Below are 20,027 nucleotides of genomic sequence, written 5' to 3'. Positions count from 1 at the left end.
GTTTTGTTTGATAGGCCTCAGCTGTGGAGAGTATGTGCTGCAGGGGGGTGGATGCACCCAGGAACGAAAAGCTAGCTCCGGTCCTTTTCCTGTTAGGGAAACTGTGGACTCGATGTCCTGACAGGCAACCTGCACAAACTCCAGCTCACCATGATTACAAATGGTGAAATGCAATGTAAAATTACCGAGAAAATACCAGCTCACTAAATCACAACCGCTCAAACCAACTACAAACTACTACCGCGGATTGGGCAGAGAATGAGTCAGAGAAAGTTGCTCCCCTATGTGACGTAATATGACGCGTTTGACATATGACGTTTAAAAAAAAAAGCAATTTTTAGTAGCAGAGCTCAAAAGGCTCCTTTCCCCTCTGAATTCCTGCCCTTATGTCTCGTAAAACATATATAATCCTGCATTAACTTTTTTAATTGTAATTTTCAGGCAAGGTTAAGCATAAATCTTGTTTTTAAAAAAAAAACCTGCAAGTTGCTCTTTAAGTATATTGATCTAAGTGTCTTCTAACTAATGCTCGTACTTGCTGTTTTCAGTTTGAATGAGAGCTTGGTGTCCCAAGTATTTCCTTTTTTTTCCAAAAATTATTTCAACACCCTTCACAAAAACATTCAGCCCACTGTCTCCATGTGAAGCAAATCTGGGTATAAATGTTCCAGTAAAAGTTTTTCTGTCTTCTTTTTCTTAGTGGTAATCTTCCTTCTGTGAGCTGCTTTGTAACCCGCCGCAGACATGCCGCTGCCACCACACCCAAAAAACCTGAAGCAACTTTCACTAATATACTCAACTCTTCAGAGGAGTTTACTGCTGGAGCTCCTGGTAGGATTTTCCGGCCTGCTAGGAGGAGGCTCCCTCCGTTGTTTGCGGATAACTCTGTGAATGTTGCAGCGCCTGCCAGATTTCCCCCCCAACCCGATCCAGGAGATATCCCTGAATGAGTCGACGGAGCACAGCCTCGCAGCCAGCCCCAGGAAACCCATCTTCTGCTCCACACCCTCAGCAGGATCCTTCATCAAACGGCCACACCTTGAACCCCTGTCAGTCACCGATCAATCTTCCAGCCTTTCATTCCTTTCAGTTAGTGGTGTAGGTGTCACATTCCAAGAAGACTTGGCTTCACCAGGGCGGCCCTTCTCCCCACCATGTTCTTCACCATCCCTTGGGCTTCATTTGGAGGAGAAGCCAAAGTCAAGTCTATGTGAACAAAAAGCAGACCTGGATCACCATGAAGAACTTTCTGATGATTTGCTTGTGGAGAGCAAAGGAAGCAGCTGTGGTAAGGGAGCCAAAAAGCCCAGTGAAGACATAAAGACAAAGGATTTTGGGGAATTACCAAGTCTAATTCAGCTTTCTACCGATTACCACAATCAATTTGTATCGGCAGCAGATGAGTTAGAGTTTATGATCGAAGCTCTGAAGGAGCAATGTTTGACAGAGCGCTGCAGCGTGTACTTGGAAAGATTTGGCGACCTCACTATTTCTCTGCTATGCGGTAAAACAACCATCTCATCCTGTTTGGCAGATACAAGCGTAGCCCACAGTCTCCGAACAAGTGAACATCCATCATCCGTGGATGGCTGTCAACCTGTGGACCCCTCACAGTCTTTAGTACCATCATTTCATCCCTCAGTATCTGCATCTTCAGGAATTGACAGTCAAAGCTCTATCAGTTATCCATCAGCTGAGCTCTCATCCACACAGACATCCATGGAGAAGCTTGCGTCAGTTCTAGAAGTTGAGTCGACTCACAACAAAAACAGCAGTGTTGAGTTTCTCATGGAAACACAATTCCCAGCCAACCACATAAAGGATGAATGTGTTAATAAGAAAGGCACAGTTTCAGTCAGAAGGTCAGATACAAACAAGTCTGGAAATGACAAATCATGTGACATTAAGGAACCAGAAGGTCCCATATGTTCAGGAGAAATCTCTGAGGGAGGGGTGGCGTCTGTTAGACATTCAATAAACAACAGCGGCCCAGTAGATCAGACACACTCTAATGACAGAGAAACAGAAGAAAAAGCAGCGCAGATCGTAACAGTCCTTAAGGAGCGATGTCTTAGGGGCAAAGTCAATGTCAAGGTAAAGAGATTGACTAGATTACAACTAAAAGAATGTCCGCAGCTCAAAGACGCAATGCATAAATCACCCACAGTTGTGGCAGACTTGAACAGTGATGACCAGCCACAGAATGCGGGGTCTGAAAGTGACACTAAACATTGTAATGAAGACATTTCTGCCAGGAAAGCCAATGTAAAAAAGAGGGGAACAATGTGCTCAACTAGCTCTGAGGACAAGATCGTAAAGACTGTCCCCAAAGGAAAGATGATGTCTCTGGCTCCTGAAGAAAAGAAAAAGAAGAGCATGGACCAACCTGGGACGACAAGGAAGGCATGTGTCAGCGGTCTGAGTGTGAGTCGCTGGAAGAACAAAGGCAGCTCCAGCAAACAGAAGGTCAGAGGCAGCACTGCACAGGCGTCTGGAAACACAACGGTGGACTGCAGCATCAACGAGCTGATGTCCACACAACACAAAAAACCACAGGTGAGAATAACACACAGCACTGTACTGTAGAAACATTAGGTTGACTCTATGCTTTTTACTAAGGAGTAGGAGTCATTTCATTTAGAGGCACACAAAGACTTTCAGAAGCACAGTGAGAAATGTTATAAATGAAATGTATAGCCTATTGTACCTATACTTGTTGCACTGTTGTTCAACTTTCTAATACCTGACATCGTGTACATCATCACAGAAAAAAACTTGGATTTTTGTTTATAATGTGTAATTTTTAGTTTTGACTACAACCCACCCAACAATTAATAAATATGTATTATTAGGAAGGTTTTCAAAAATGTAGACAGGTGGAGCTGTGGCGTCATTGACAAACTGTGATATCCATCCTGTGTGTAGGAGCCGTCTGGAAACATGAATTTCTTCACCCCGGTGAGAGGGGCAAAGCTTAACCTCTCGTATCTGTTGGCTGACCTCACACCCAACACACACACCTGGAGCCGACTCAAAGCTGCCCTCTCTGTTCATCGCATGGGTATGACGCACACACCTTAAAGTTATTTTTGTCCCTCGATTGCTCTGTTCTATTTCATTTCCTTTAATTGTTTATTTGAACAGGGACAATGCACATTAATGAACACATTCAAGTGTAAATATGCCGGATTTTAGCTTTGAGCTCATTTCCATCCGTAGTCCCTCACATACAACATTTAAGAACATGACATTTATATACACAGCAAAAATAAATACATGATATGCAGAAAGAGCAAGAGCAGCATACACAAATATTTACCACATGGCAGTACAATGTAGCAGCTACGACATATAAAGTGCAAGAGAAGATAAAAGAGCTACATAAAGTGCAAGAGGAGATAAAAGAGCTACATAAAGTGCAAGAGGAGATACCCCTGTGTTAAAAGTGCATTTCTATTGACATAAAAATGTAATTTAAAGTGGCCAGTCACTAATGAGAGTAGGGCTGCACGATTTTTGGAAAAAATGTAATTGCGATTTTTCTGACAAATATTGCGATTCGATTTGCGATATTTGTTTTTAAGCGACCCAACGGAAGTTTATTGTAAAATGCGGCCATATCTCGGGCTAGGAAGGTCGTATCAACATGCTCCCGTCTCTAGCACCCCCGCAGCCCGAGCTACGAGTGAAATAACTCAACTTACATGAAACTTCCGTTGGGTTGCTTTAAAGTCAAGCTTCAGTTTAAGATTCACCCTGTAATAGATGTAAAACATGTGATGGAGCATTACTAACCTGACTCAGATGATCTCACCAAACCATCTAGGAAAGCTCCATTGGAAGCCATTTGGAAAGGGCAGGCACTTTCAAAAATACTTGGCAGGTGATTGGATCAATCTGTCTATCACCTTCTATCATGGAACATGTTAAAAAGAAATGAAAAAAAAAAGAAGAAATTAAATTAAAAAATCGCAGGCTTTGCGAATTGCATCATTTCAAATCGCGATTTCGATTTTAAAATCGATTAATCGTTCAGCCCTAAATGAGAGGAGGCAGAATTAATGAAAGGGTAAGATCATACATGTTGGGCTGTTGATTCATCTTGATTAATGGTATTTTCAAGCTTTTTCTGGATTACTTTCCATTACGATTTTCCGAAGGTCAGAGTCAGCTGAGCAAAGATGCACAGATGTTTCAACAAGCCAGACTAGGTCAATATGTTCACTAAATATATTAATCACTTACTGCAATAAGATACAGTAGGCCATGCTTTACAACAATACAACTTGATTAGGTATTTTGACTCATGCCTAGTTTTCATCTGATCAATATTTAGTGTGCACACTTCAACATGTTGATGATCCTCCTGAAAGTATGAGTAGTCTGCTTTCTCTGTGTGAATTTATAAATACAGTTTGTTAAATTTCCCATTTTCCAGTGTCTTTTTTAATTTCCCTTGCCTTTTCTTCCTCATTCTCTTTACTCAGTAAAACTTACTCTGGGCAGTTTACGCCTTTCGGAATCAAGTATGAGCGCTGCAGATTTAAGCCAGGACCTCTTTGCTACTCCCTTTCGAACACCGTTTCCCAAACACCTCCGGTCAAAGCTGCAGTGCTGCGATTCTCCGGTACAGTACACATCTCCAGCCTTGAAAGAGTTATGATTTTCTATTTTGCACTGCTTACTTTCTACATGCTTGTTGTTTGACTGATAGGAATGTTTGACACGTCCTCCTTCCTGTTAATTTCCCAGCTTGTGTGTGAGGATCTGTCAGATGCAGAGAAGGTGTATGCTGAGTGTGGCCAGCACCACACTCTGCCCTGGGAGGAGTGTATACTCCCTCAACGTATGAAACAGTGTGTGAAGATAGGAGAGGGGACCTTCGGGGAGGTCTTCTCCATCACCAACGCCTCAGGGGACAAAGTTGCACTCAAAGTACGTGTGTTTTTGTGTTATACGATGTGTTGTTTACATTACTTGTTAGACGCTTTTATCCAAAGCGACTTACATTCTCAATACTGTGGGCAATCCCCACAGGAGCAATTTGGGTTGAAGTGTCTTGCCCAGGGACACAACGACATGCTGACTGCAGTGGGGTTTTGAACCTGTGACCATCTGATCCCCAGATCAAGGCTCTATCCACTGCGCCACACGCCTGTTTAAGATCTAACAATGTGATAAAACACATGACATCTTTAGTAGGCAGTATGTTTAAAGAAGGGGACTTCCCCATTGGTCAGAAATATACTGAACAAAAATATAAACGCAACACTTTTGTTTTTGCTCCCATTTTTCATGAGATGAACTCAAAGATCTAAAACATTTTCTATATACACAAAATAACCATTTCTCTCAAATATTGTTCACAAATCTGAAAAAAATCTGTGATAGTGAGCACTTCTCCTTTGCCGAGATAATCCATCCCACCTCACAGGTGTGGCATATCAAGATGCTGATTAGACAGCATGATTATTGCACAGGTGTGCCTTAGAATGGCCACAATAAAAGGCCACTCTGAAATGTTCAGTTTTGCTTTATTGGGGGGGTCCGAAAACCAGTCAGTAGCTGGTGTGACCACCATTTGCCTCACGCAGTGCAACACATCTCCTTTGCATAGAGTTGATCAGGTTGTTGATTGTGGCCTGTGGAATGTTGGTCCACTCCTCTTCAATGGCTGTGCGAAGTTGCTGGATATTGGCAGGAACTAGAACATGCTGTCGTATACGCTAGGGATGTAACGATATACCGGGTATCGCGGTAAATAAACGTCCCAATACCGTCGTGAGACCGACAAAATCTACCGCAATTTCTTTTTTAAATTTAAAAAAAACATTTTTTTTAAACACTTTCTTTTGTTTTAAACCTTTATTTAACCAGGTGGTCCCATTGAGATCATCGATCTCTTTTTCAAGAGAGACCTGTCCAACATGGCAGCAAGTAGGTTACAACATGAACATAAAACAACAGAACACAAAAGGACATTGTATTTACAGGGCTACATTTACACACCTAGAGACATTGACAAGTACCAACAGTATATTTATATCTCGCCCTGTCAATAAGCCTCACCTTCTTGGCAAAAACTGTATTGTTTTTGAAGTGGTGGAGAGACAATGCACAGTTTGACCCACTGCTGTCACCCATGGCCAAAGCATATCTCTCCGTCCCACTGAGGTGGCGTTAGACTTTTTCGCTGTCCGTCATTTTGACAGACAGGATCGTAAAATGTCCGTCATAATCCCTTATTACCTGTCGGGTCTGAACTGTTCACAAGAGAGCACGCTCGTGAACTGTCAACGGGGGGGGGGGCGGTGTTATGCCGTGTGTGCATGCACCTCGCGGGAGCGCACACAGCGTAAAGCAAAACCTCCCAGACATGTGTTGATCTGTACGACAAAGTACGGTTTGGAAACTATATCATTTCCTTTTGGAGGGCATGCATAACACGGCATAACACCAGAGCCTCGCTGCGGGGAAACGTTGGCGCTGTTCCGAGGTTGTTCTAATCCGTCAAAATGACAGACTGCTTTCAGATTTTTCCGTCATTGATAAATAAAATATTCGGTTAACGCGACCACTGCTGTCCCAGCAACATCAGTAGCCTACCAAGCGAGAGAGTTTTTTCCAGAGCAGGGGATATTGTAAATGCCCAAACATCCCAGCTTATAAATACCTGGAAATGTGGACATTCTCATATTCCTAAAAACCTGTCTGATGATGCTGAGTGAGTGACTAGTGAGTTTGAGTTGAGTTACTTGAAAAACTAAAGTGAAACTTGATTTATTTTATTGCAGTGTCTGATTATTAAATGTCCTTGTTTATTTGTGAGATGCAGTGGCACAAAGAAAATGCCTACTTTGTTTGGTAGTACTAATAGGTACAAAAACACTGGTTTTCTTGTTCCAGTCTGTTACTGTCACTTTGTTTTTGACACTTTAAAATACTGCTATCCTACTAAAATGCTGTACAAATCAGATTTATTATTTAATAAAGAAACATTTTCGGAGTAAAACAAATTTGTATTGGAAAAAAAAATATTGAATTTTTTTTCTTCTCTTTATTATTCAATATCGCGATAAATACCGTACTGTGGACTTGTTATCGCGATATTATCGTACCTTGAGTTTTTGGTATCGTTACATCCCTAGTATACGCCGATCCAGAGCATCCCAAACTTGCTCAATGGGGGACATGTCCGGTGAGTATGCTGGTCATGCAAGAACTGGGATGTTTTCAGCCTCCAGGAATTGTGTACAGATCCTTGCAACATGGGGCCGTGCATTATCATGCTGCAACATGAGGTGATGGTCAAATCAAATCAAGTTTTATTTATATAGCACATTTATAAACGATTTTTGGTCGAGCCAAAGTGCTGTACATATAATAAAAATAGCCTACAGTAGAGACACTTTACAGCTAATACAACAGCACAGATTGTTCACAATATCAACTAATGTGTCTATTGAACTGCTGTGAAGCGAGTGTGGCTACAACGTTCATTGTAGGCTAGGGGCGGGCTAGGCTACTCATCATCTGCAGTATCACCAAGGACATGTATAGCTTTTTAACAGTATCTATCTAGACAATAAAACTGCACTTGGTCCCTAGGATGTGATATCAACCCCTACCTCCATCTAACCCGACATCTTAAAACCTTTGTGGAGTCAATTTAGTGGCCAACGTTAACGTGGGTTAGCAAGCTAACAATAGCATTTCTACTTACTTTTCTGGGTACCGCCGTGAAAGGTGTCGATTGAAATTCGACGTTGTCCCAGTCTTCTCTTCTATCTTCTGTCCACATAATGTGCATTTTGCGCTGCTCTTTCCCAATATGGAAACGAAATCTTTAAAAGCATACAGCACGATGCGGGGTGTGTCTCTGGACATCTTTAGACTGGTATAGCAGCGGGGGCGCGCCCAGTACGTGAACTCGCCTCGCAGGTGCACACGCCAGGACACGGAGGACATCAGACTCCAGAGAAAACTTGCTCGAGTCCGAGTCCAAGTCCGAGTCATCCAAGGAGTGTCCGAGCCGAGTCCGAGTCGCGTCAATCAGTGCGCGAGTCCGAGTCAAGTCACGAGTCCCGAAAATCGGCACTCGAGTCCAACTCGAGTCCGAGTCCAGGACTCGAGTACTCCATCTCTGCCCTGAACAGTGAAAACCGTGATTCATCCGTGAAGAGAACACCTCTCCAACGTGCCAGACGCCATCGAATGTGAGCATTTGCCCACTCAAGTCGGTTACGACGACGAACCGGAGTCAGGTCGAGACCCCGATGAGGACGATGAGCATGCAGATGAGCTTCCCTGAGACGGTTTCTGACAGTTTGTGCAGAAATTCTTTGGTTATGCAAACCGATTGTTGCAGCAGCTGTCAGAGTGGCTGGTCTCAGACGATCTTGGAGGTGAACATGCTGGATGTGGAGGTCCTGGGCTGGTGTGGTTACACGTGGTCTGCGGTTGTGAGGCCGGTTGGATGTACTGCCAAATTCTCCGAAACGCCTTTGGTAGAGAAATGAACATTCAATTCACGGGCAACAGCTCTGGTGGACATTCCTGCTGTCAGCATGCCAATTGCACGCTCCCTCAAAACTTGCGACATCTGTGGCATTGTGCTGTGTGATAAAACTGAACATTTCAGAGTGGCCTTTTATTGTGGCCAGCCTAAGGCACACCTGTGCAATAATCATGCTGTCTAATCAGCATCTTGATATGCCACACCTGTGAGGTGGGATGGATTATCTCGGCAAAGGAGAAGTGCTCACTATCACAGATTTTTTCAGATTTGTGAACAATATTTGAGAGAAATGGTTATTTTGTGTATATAGAAAATGTTTTAGATCTTTGAGTTCATCTCATGAAAAATGGGAGCAAAAACAAAAGTGTTGCATTTATATTTTTGTTCAGTGTACTAATGACATCATATTTTAAAATCAAGGTTCACTAACCAGCTTTTTCTATACCGTATTTCATAGCTTTCATCAGTGAATAAAAACTTGCTCACTTGTTTTAACACAAACTAAATAGGGACTTTTGGTCAACAGATAACAAGCACTTGAAGTTAACATAGTGACATTGTCATTTGCTTAAGAAGGCTGTGGGAAAAGGTTGAGTTTAAAATATTTGATGGCATATTTGGTTACTTAGGTGATGATCAAATCTGCATACTGTTGGGGAAATATTTTCCTAGGCCCATAACATTGACCCAGTTTATCAGTTTGTAATGACCTCACTTACCTCATTCACACCAACGCAACTCCGGTTCAAGCTCCGTGCTAGAGCTTTTCAGGTTCAGAACCGGTTCTTCGGTTTAGCGGAGGCTCTTTTCACACTGCCCAGAGTCCGACTGGTGCTGCGTCATTGCGTCATTGCGTCATCGTTTGCGTCATGATGTAACCGTTTGCGTGCCTGCTTCATAAAGCCAAACCGCGCGGAAACCCCTCACAGCTGACACCGACAACAACAACAATGGCCGATTGTGCTCCAGCTTCCTCTGTACCTCTTCGGAAGACCAGATTCCCAGTAGGTAGCTGGTCTCTTCACTGGACCACTGCTGCTTGTTAAGTTTCTCCATCGTTGTGTACATGCTGGATAAAACGCGGGCTTCTTGTTGTTGTTCAGGAGTTGATCCCGCCCCTGCCCCCACCTCGACGTAAGCGTGACGTATGTGGTGCTTTTGCTCTGGCCAGACAATTTTTTGGTGCTTGAAACGAACCGGATTCCGGAGCTAAGAGGATGCTCCGCTGCGGTGTGAAGAGGAAAACCCGGTGCTTTTCAAGCTCCAGCTCCGAACCGGCCCCGAAACACCGTTGGTGTGAATGAGGTAACTGAGTTCAGGCACCTGTAGCATTGGGTGCTGTGCGCTCAGTGTTTTGTCGCCCTATTCCTGCCTGTTAGCGTCAGCTGATAGAGGTGCTATGGTTTTATCTTGTTATGCACAATGTTGATTATTCTCTCAGAACTAGCTAAATACAGTACATGGGTCTGGGGTAGAGATCTTCAGAATTGGTTTGGCATCCTCTGTCAACTCGTGGCACAGCACATGTCTTGTGAATTCTCCAGCCGAAGCTCCAAATAAACCGTCAGTGTTTGCCATCAAAGTCCCTGCTCTCCTGTGTCTCGCTGAGTTTCGTCTCCATTGCTTCAGAAGTTTCCATCACACATACTATTCTTACTTATGTTTATATTTATAAAAAAAAACTAGAGCAAAACATGCTCGATGCAATTTGCTTTAATTAAGAAACCCCATAGTGAAAAATATAATACATATTCAATGAAATATACAGTATGTGTGTTTGTGGGGGTATTCTGGAGTAAACAGTGGCTCTTGTCTTGACAGGTAATTCCAGTAGAGGGCAGTGAGAAGGTAAATGGGCAGGACCAGAAGACATACGGAGAGATTCTCCATGAGATTATTATCTCAAAGTAAGTGGTACATGACACTGCCCATCACACTACTCCATTTGCCGTGATTCAGCTAAACAGCATTGTGTTATTTTTTTTATTTTTCTTTAAGGGATCTGAGCAGCTTAAAAGACAAGCAGCAGAACAAAACTCACGGATTTATCGGACTCAACGAGTAAGCAACTCTCTGGTCTTAGTCTTTTTGACCGTTAGCGTCTCAGTAGTTTTCAGTGGTGATGTGACCCAATTTGTTCCCTTTCAGTCTCCACTGCGTTCAAGGCTGCTACCCTCCAGATTTCATGAATGCTTGGGACACCTTCGACAAGAATAAAGTCTCTGAGAACGACAGACCAGGTCAGTGAGAACAAAGCCTGTTACCATTTTTCAACATGTCTGTAAGGTTGGGAGATAGAAGTTGAATGCTTATTTTTTTTGTACAAGATGATCTGCCTTTTAAACGAATACTTGACCCCAAAAAGACAATTTCTTTATCATTTACTCACCCTGTGTTACATTGACTTCTTTAAGAAAACGTTTTTTTTCCCGTGCTTCTTCAGTAAACAAAGAATAAAGAAACTGAGATATATTTTAGTGTTAATTATTCCTTTAAGGGGACAACAAGCTATGTGCTTCCGGCCAGGCTACCTGTTTGTTTCCCTCATTGTGTCTCTGTTGTTTTTCTCCATGCTCAGATTTCTTTGAAAAGGATCAGTTATTCATCATCCTTGAGTTTGAGTTTGGAGGCACGGACCTGGAGAACAGTGATGGAATGGTAATCACACCCCATCATAATGAAGACTGCTTATTACCTCCCATCTGTGCAGGGCCGTGTTCTGCAGTGATGTTCAGCATTTATCAATGATGTCAGTGACGACTCAAAGCATCTCATTGACTCTGAAAATGCTGAAGCTAGCAAACTTAGACAGTTGTTTTACAAATACAAGTGCCCTTTTGTTTCGTCTTCCCTGGAATGATTTTTGAAGTATTGCAGTCGAGTCTGTCTGCTCGTTAATTACAGAACTTCACATAACTTTAACTTCAGCATAACCCACTACACTCTTCTGTCATCATTCGAGATAGAGCTCATAATACTTGCACAGATGCTGTAAAGATGTGCTTAAACATTAATGAAAAGACTGCACAGTACTCCCTTGAATTTAGTTTTCACACCATGATGTCAGTCTACTATATGCTGGAGATAATGCTGAAAGATTCAAAGGAAGCTGAGCATGTAAACGACATGTGTGGCAGTTGATTAATTTGGGTGGAAAATGTTTAACTATTTTCCTATAAATTGTTTAGTTGTGGTGTTGAAGTAAACAGGCTTTCCCTAATTCGGGCCTTTCTTATGTCGTCAAGCTGTCGTCTTTGTCCGTGGCAAAGGGCATCCTTCATCAGGTGACAGCTGCCTTGGCTGTGGCTGAGCAGGAGCTACACTTTGAACACAGGTACAGTACACTACACACACACAAAACAAAAATCACAAATCATAGCATCTATGATAGTCTGCATCAATCAAGCCGAGCAGGACAAGACACTATGGATATAAAGTATTTAAAATATCGATCACAGAAAGAAAGAAAAAAAGAAGCATATTGTCAATGTACTTAACAAAAACAACATATATTTTTTTTATTTGAGGAGCTTAAAGGTTAACTGAATATTTTTGACTGATGATTAATACATGTTCTGCTGTAGTTGCCATAAAGACACTGTGCATGATGGACTTATGGACTTTTGTCTTTTTAATAGATCTATAGAGCAATTAAACAAAACTGATAAGACTCCAATGAGCAGCACAATTAATTCCTGAAAACGTGTGTTTAGCTGTACATAGTAGGTTCTTAGGCCCTGTCTCAGGTCGACTATTTTCATTTCCTCGCTCCTCCGTTTGACCGGAAGTTGATTTGTCTGCGCCATCTTGAGTACCGTCCCATGGCTCTTATTTCTGCCGGAGGACCGAGGATCGAGGAGCGATAATGGAGGAGAGATAACCGAGGAACCACCAGTCCATCCTCCGATGAAATCCTCAGATACTGTCCCCCTTACTGTGTATCGCTCACTGATTGGACGATGCAGTGCATGCACTGATCTCATGCTTCTTGACATGAGAGCAGTACCCCAGTGGAGTGAAGAAAATAAATGAAACTCACGAGACTCCTCAGTTTAAACTGTGTTTTGTTTCAATTAATGTATCATTTAGTTACAAATATGTGATATATCTGAACAACAAAGTGGTCAAAAATCATTTTATTCATAGATTGGAAACATTTTCATGATCGCTTTTTTCGTTTTATAATTTCATTTATTGTCATTTCCATTCAGTCAGTCATTAAGTGCTATTAAAATGTTAATGTGCTACATATCCACACAAACAAAGTGTGCAATCCAATGAATGTTAATCTAACTGGGTTTTGATAGATAACATATCTCTTTTTCTTCTCAATTATTTTATTTCTATTGTGCACTCGAATCAATATTAATCAAACTATTCGTTTATACATTTTAAGAATGGCGTTTATCTTTTTTGAGAATGAGTTCTTATTTTATTTTATTTATTGGAGTCTACAACAGATGATACAAATGTTTGTGTCAGTAAATGTGTGGTGGGCGTGTTTGTGAAAATAACGGGGACAGAGCTGCTGTCAGACGAACAGCTGTGCGGCGTCATCACAAACGGACGTCGCTTCACGTGACGCTCCGGAGGAAAGGACGTCCCATTGCTCTTAAAACTCATTTCCCTGCTTCTCGTGGTTTCCTTGCGTCTAAACACAGGGAAACGACGCAAGTGAGGGAAGCAAGGATTTCATTTAACCGACCTGAGACGGGGCCTGTGACACCATTTACACGGGAACGTTTGCGTTTACGCACCGTATGCGTTTTCAAAAAAGTCTTCCGTTCACACGCATTCGATTCATTTAACGTGTCCGCAGGGGAGGCGGGGTACTGTAGCCTAGGGAAGGCTAAGCCTTCCCTAATATTTGTGTCACTGCATCCTGGTAAAATAAAAATATGATGTATAATGTTTGTGTCTTTGACATTAGCGCTGCTATGCAGCCACCTGTGCCCTGTACTACGAAGCCAGTTCAACAGACCCTGGATATGTTTGAGTTATCTTAACTAACCCTAACAAACGAGATCTCGCTAAGCGGTACGACGCTGGTTATCAACTCTGTAAATCAAGCCAGGGTTTCTCTCTCCAGCTGTAAACGCGTTCACGTGAAAGGGGCGGGGTTAGTTACATTTGACCAATCACAAACAGGGACAAGTGTACTGACAGCGCAGTGTCATACTTCATTAATGAAAAATAAACTAATATTAGACAAATATGAACTTTAAACATCCATGACTTAAACATATAATCCAGGATACAAGCCACATAGCCACCTGCAAGGAGAATACAGAACAACTGGTTAAAAAATAACTACAGAGTGTTTGAAAGCGTACAACAGTTTTACGATATCACTGCCCCATCTAAGACACGAGTGGATCTGACTTTAATTACTTAAAGGTGGCTCGAGATACACTTTTTGTTATATTCCATGGAATACTCTTAACATCCCAATAGCAATGAATATCTTAAGTGCTTTGACAAAAAATCCATTAAAAGATGTCATCTGTGGAAGCCGTAGTACTGTAAAAAGCACGACCAATCATTTTAGCCGGCCCGGCTAAAATAACTGGATGGCCTACCTGCCTGTCAGCCTTCCATCTGTGCACAAACTTATCTCGTGCCCTCATTGGTTCGTGTGTGTTGGAGGAGGGGCTCTATGGAAGTGGCAGATTTTTTTCGGCTGTGTATTTTCAAATTCTAGCGCACTCGAGCTGGTTTCTCCAAAATGTTGAGAGTTGCTCATTAGCGCATGATGATAAAATGGCCCAACTTTTGAGAGAGTGAAACGTCACAGATTACCCGGCATGCCTGAGAAGTACCCGTATGTGCGCTCATAGCGCATGCGCAACTTTAACCAAAATGCTCGTTCACATCAAGCACGTCAATTTGCGTACATGTAACAGCACCGTGCGTTCATGACAGCATGGTACTGGATTGTTATTATGATGGATTTGATATTAACGAGGCGGCGGCTAGCTAGTCATTATGCTAATGTACACATCAATCGTTATGTACTTATATTACGCTGTAACAGGATCTAGTGATATCCAACAGAGCTTCATTTAGCATGAAAGAATTATTGCACTGTATATATATATATATATATATATATATATATATACATATATATATATATATGTGCAATAAGCTTCTTAGTGCAATAATAAGCTACAGGGACGTTAATCTAACGTCGGTAATATTAACTTTATTTAATACAACATTTACGGTACAAGATTTAATCATACAGCCCATGTAGTATGATAATGAATTACAGCAAACATGTGCAATATATCCATTATTACAGCTCCGTGGGATGGCAGTAAGATGATATGGGTCCGTTGTTATTGTGCATCCATGGGTAAAGACAAACGCATGTAGTGCTGAACACGTAACATGAACGTGCCGGGCGGCGCGGTCCCGTGGGTTAGATGCGCGTTCATAATGCAGAGGGAAATAACTCAGAATAACGTTATTAGCACATTATTACAACTTGAGGAACGAATGTTTTTAATAAGGGCTATACAAATGTTCATACTGGGTTGTTTATTTAGTTTAAAAAAAAATATCCAACGAGTTACAGACCACTCTTTCCCCATGTAAGTCAATGGGAAAAAGTGTTTCTGGGCCCAGCAACCTAAAGGAAGTGTAGTACCGCCGTTTGGCCAGCACGAATATTCTCATCAGACTCCGGCGCACTTCCTGGGGGCTTGGGCGAAGTCCCTCCACTTCCGGGGGACCTCCGTGGGACCTTATTTCGGAAAAATCATGTTTTGAAGTCAATGGAGAGAGAAAGATTATCTTTTGATTCCGTTTGAATTGTGCAACGAATTACACATGATGTTTGTCAATTTAAAAGATAATTTTGCAAGTAAAAAATAAATAAAATGTGTCGTAAAACTGTGAAGTAACACATTTTTTTGTGTGAAGCGCTCAATGAACTACAACTCTGGTCTTGCATAAGTCACCAACACCAAGATGGCCGTCACGTTAGCACATTTCACCTTTCTTTCAGAATGAAGAGAAAAGTATTAAAAGAGGTGAACATCACTACAAGTCTGGCCATGTTGAGAACTGTACATACACATAAGGGGAGTTATTCGTTCCGTAAGAGCCAGCATGCGGGACCAGCTATACAAGGTTTCAGTGAGTAACACGAGTGTAACGTTAATGTGCGCGACTCTGGGATTTGTAGTCTTTCTAGTTGCGTATTTTTCATAGTCTTATATTTCAACAGTTTTAAGACAAACTGTGACTTTTTTGACATCGAAATGATTTTTTAAGATTGACAAACATCATATGTGTAATTCATGACACAATTCAAACAGGATCGAAAGATAAGTTTTCTCTCTCCATTGACTTCAATACATAATTTCTCAGAAATAAGGTCTCATGGGGCGGAAGTAGATGGGCGTGACTTCGCCACTCTATAGAGCAGGGGTATTCAACTAAAATTCAACGAGGTCCAGTTAGAGAAAATCTCCCCATGCAAAGGTCCGGAACATCAAAATGTCTAAGTTGCTTTATGAATTAGTGTGATATAAATTGAAGTAGCCTGTAGCTTTATCAACGTCTGCATATAATCAACAACTGACTGCCAATCAAATAAAGAAAGTACAATTCAAAAACAACAATATTTATTGTCAATTAACATTGAACTATACAGATATACAGTAAATACTGTGGATATGTGTAATGTTCCTCTCGGGCTGCATTTAAAAATAAAATAGAGAAAATAAATCAAATAGCTTTTGAAAATATGTGCATTTTAAAAGTGCTTAATTTTAGATAAATAAAATAAAGTGTAGCAGCAGCTTGAGTTTCCCTTTTTTCTTTGTTAACCGTTTCACATCATGAATTAACTGTTTCAGACGATTATGGAACAATATCAGTCTTTACACATTGTAACAATTGAACAGTTTTAAAGTTTCTCTTTCTTTCCCTCTTATATTGCAGTCCCTCACTCACTTTTTTGTATTCAGTGCGAGAATTGAGCTGGAGCTTTACCTGCCAGGAGTTTGTAAATCTGGGCTGAAATGGTGTCAGGGCCATTCTCATGCACACATGCAGGTGCTCATTGGTTAGCCTGGGTTAGCCTGCGCTGGAACGATATTTAGTTTTAATTTTGATCCTGGTCGACTGATCATATTGGGCTCTGAGACTGCTAATTTTTTGTGACCTCAGTTCTGACTTGAGAGGGAATATTTGGTCAAACACTTTGTGTTTTGCCTCATAGTGGCGTTTTGGCACTTTTAATGAGCGCCACGGTCTCTGAACAAATGAGACACACTGGCTCTGTGCTCCCAGTGGGCAGGATGAACATGAAGAGTCCGTCCACTCAGGGTTAAAAGCTCTGTTCTCACTGTCCACTTTCCTCTTCTTGGAGAGCGCCATGTGTAATTATTTGTCTCTCCCTGTCTGCCGCTAACACGCCTGTTCTTCACTCTCCTCTCCGTCTTCTCTCCCTGTATCGCTAATTATTCTCTTCACTCACTTTCCTCTCCGCTTCTCTCTGCCGTGCTCTCATCTCTTCTTCTGTGTTTCTCTCCCTGTATCGCTCACTCGTCTCTTTCGCCCCCTGTCGGCAGCGGTTAAAATATAATCGCCCCGTCAAAATTGAAATCCCCTATTAATGTATTGATTATAGGACAGTCCGAGTCCGTATAGGCCGGCGTCTGGGTCCGGATCCGGACCGCGGTCCGCCTGTTCCCGACCCCTGCTATAGAGGTTACACACAGAGCCGTTTGCCCCCCCCAGAGCGTTCCATTTGCAGATCTATCCACCTTGGGACCCGTTATCGTTTGTGGGGTCCGTTTCTATCGTATTGTTACGGCCTTGTGTAAACGAAAGGGCTATACGCAAGAGAAACTATGCAGAACACGAGGACGAAACGGGTTGTATCTGCATAGTATCTGCTTAACTTCACATCAGATGGGAAATGTGGCACACATTGTGTTTTTAAGCCGCCGCAGTGACGCAGTTGGGTGTGTGTATATGGTGTCAATGTGATCGATGGTGTGTTGGTGTCCTGTTCCAGCAACTTTACTCCTGTGCTCCTCACTGCAGGGACCTCCACTGGGGCAACGTGCTGGTCCAAACAACCAAGGAGAAGAGAGCGAGCTTCCTGCTGAACGGAGCAGCCCACTCTCTGGAAACCAAAGGGGTGTTGGTCCGCATCATTGACTACTCTCTCTCCAGACTAGAAATCGGTCAGTATTTTATTCCCTCCTTCTTGCACAAAATGTTTATCTAACAACACGATGAGTAATAAGAGGCATATGTTTTGTTCCCTCCAGATGGTCTGACGGTCTCCTGTGATATCTCAAATGATGAGGAACTCTTCATGGGCCAGGGAGATTACCAGTTTGAGATATACAGACTAATGAGACAGGAGAATGGGTCAGTGTTTGAATGTGTCCTTGCTAAACTCAGAAACACCAGTGTGACATGTAACTGGAGTTTCTATGTGCTGTAAAGAGTCATCTTACTATATACTGTACATACGCATACATGTATTAAGAAAATATAAGGATAACAGAGCAAGCATTGGATTTCTTATTGATTTGACTTTGTCGTCCAAAAATAGAACTCGTGGATTACTTCAGAAGTTTGACCACAGAGAACTTTACTGTTAAAGACTCTTAATGAGGTGGATTTCAACAAACATCGATCATTTGTATGAGTGGATATGACTTCTCTATGAGCCATCCAGTCCGACACTGATATGTATTTGGTTGTCCATTGTGATTTGTCTTTAAGGAATGGTTTGACATTTGACAAAAATGCTTACTGTCTTTGCATGGATAACAAGAACTACCTCTTTCGTATTTATTTGTTTACTTGAAGCTGATTTAATAGAGACTGGAAACAGCTGGTCTCTTTAAACACATATCCATCTACCAGACTCATGTTCTGAATTTGTAATTGTGATTTCATCCATCTTGTGGATGATTGGGTTTATTTGAGTGTTTAACACCTCAGAGTTGTTGTGTCACTGATTTGTTTGTACTCTATTTGTCTCAGAAACAACTGGAGTAACTACCACCCCCACTCCAACGTGCTGTGGCTGCACTACCTGTGCTCCAAGCTGCTCTCCATGAAGTACCGGAGCATTGGAGGGAGGGGGTTAAAGGCAATACGAAAGCAGCTCACTTGTTTCTATGACAACGTCCTCCAGTACAGCTCTGCGATGGAGGTGCTGCAAAAGTGCCCCATGTTACAGTAGTACGTGAGCACTGAACACAGGACTTTTTTTTTAGTATGAGATGTATGAGTTCCATAAATACATTTGTGTAGTTTCTTTGTTAAATGGAAAGTTAAGACGGTTGTTTCTCCTTGTTCCCCAACCTAATGTAAAGTGTTTCAGAATTTTCTAAGGTTAAGCAACCGTTTGTATTCTTGTCTTACATTTAATTTTAAAGTGTAATAATGCCTGTTCTTCCACTGATGTATTTTTCTTTTAATAGCTGATTTTTTTACTGTATTTGTCCTGAATACATTAATACTGTATATATGCAGATCAAAATATTGTTAATAAATTGTATCTGATTGTTAAAACAATCTAAAAGTGATCACAATTTGTGCAATTAAAAATAACGATGATGTTATTTGGTAATTTATCAAAACGTTTTATTATTAACTAACCATTAATCCACCAGGAAAACTGAATGCCCTCTTGTCCAGTGAAACACACACAGATTTAGACACTTTTGTGAACATTATTTGAGAGAAAAAGGCCTTTTGTTTACATAGAAAGTCTTAGATCTTTGATTTCAGCTCATGAAAAATGGGAGCAAAACAAAAATGTTGCATTAATATATTTCTTCAGTGTATTTATTTTTTCAAAATATGAAGGGCGAAAATTCATTAAATACAGTGTTGTTAATTTGCAAAAAAAACCGAGACCTTTTAGTTGCTTGTGGTCAGTGAAGTTTATCTTCGGTTAGTTAGGACAAATACATTTAAAAAAAATAGTATTTATGCTCCAGGATCCTTGCTTTGTCACCAATCCTGTTGGTAATATACATGGTTCGGATTTCGAGGCGTAGTCATGGGGGAGGGGGTCTGCAGTTCGGTGGACTAAGGATTGCACCACTGCTTTTTGCAGATGATGTGGTTCTAATGGCTTCATCGGTCTGCGACCTTCAGCACTCACTGGATTGGTTCGCAACCGAGTGTGAAGCGGCTGGGATGAGGATCAGTACCTCCAAATCTGAGGCCATGGTTCTCAGCAGGAAACCGATGGACTGTCCACTTCAAGTAGGGAATGAGTCCTTACCCCAAGTGAAGGAGTTCAAGTATCTCGGGGTCTTGTTCTCGAGTGAGGGAACAATGGAGCGTGAGATGGGCCGGAGAATAGGAGCAGCGGGAGCGGTACTGCAGTCGCTTTACCGCACCGTTGTGACGAAAAGGGAGCTGAGCCAGAAGGCAAAGCTCTCTGTCTACCGGGCCATTTTCGTTCCTACCCTCACCTATGGTCATGAAGGATGGGTCATGACCGAAAGAACGAGAT

The 20,027-nt window shown here is 41.8% G+C and overlaps 1 protein-coding gene across 4 annotated transcripts in view; it reads left to right on the top strand.

Moving 5' to 3' along the window:
* haspin (histone H3 associated protein kinase) overlaps positions 1–19,539 on the top strand; it is a 29,759-nt gene extending 10,220 nt beyond the window's left edge. For all 4 annotated transcript variants that reach the window (XM_034211694.1, XM_034211691.1, XM_034211693.1 and 1 more), the window contains 12 exons: positions 701–2,556; positions 2,926–3,061; positions 4,488–4,627; positions 4,753–4,935; positions 10,340–10,425; positions 10,517–10,579; positions 10,667–10,758; positions 11,097–11,176; positions 11,764–11,852; positions 17,582–17,724; positions 17,812–17,914; positions 18,539–19,539. In XM_034211694.1, coding sequence (XP_034067585.1) covers positions 892–2,556; positions 2,926–3,061; positions 4,488–4,627; positions 4,753–4,935; positions 10,340–10,425; positions 10,517–10,579; positions 10,667–10,758; positions 11,097–11,176; positions 11,764–11,852; positions 17,582–17,724; positions 17,812–17,914; positions 18,539–18,740 — 2,982 coding nt within the window. In that variant the 5' untranslated portion in view covers positions 701–891 and the 3' untranslated portion in view covers positions 18,741–19,539. The remainder of the gene's footprint in view (positions 1–700; positions 2,557–2,925; positions 3,062–4,487; positions 4,628–4,752; positions 4,936–10,339; positions 10,426–10,516; positions 10,580–10,666; positions 10,759–11,096; positions 11,177–11,763; positions 11,853–17,581; positions 17,725–17,811; positions 17,915–18,538) is intronic.
* Positions 19,540–20,027: the final 488 nt, after the last annotated feature.

This window comes from Gymnodraco acuticeps, unplaced genomic scaffold, assembly GCF_902827175.1.
Source record: "Gymnodraco acuticeps unplaced genomic scaffold, fGymAcu1.1, whole genome shotgun sequence".
Lineage (NCBI taxonomy): Eukaryota > Metazoa > Chordata > Actinopteri > Perciformes > Bathydraconidae > Gymnodraco > Gymnodraco acuticeps.
The sequence above is the reverse complement of the archived record's forward strand: the minus strand, read 5'-3'. Positions and strand labels throughout refer to the sequence as shown.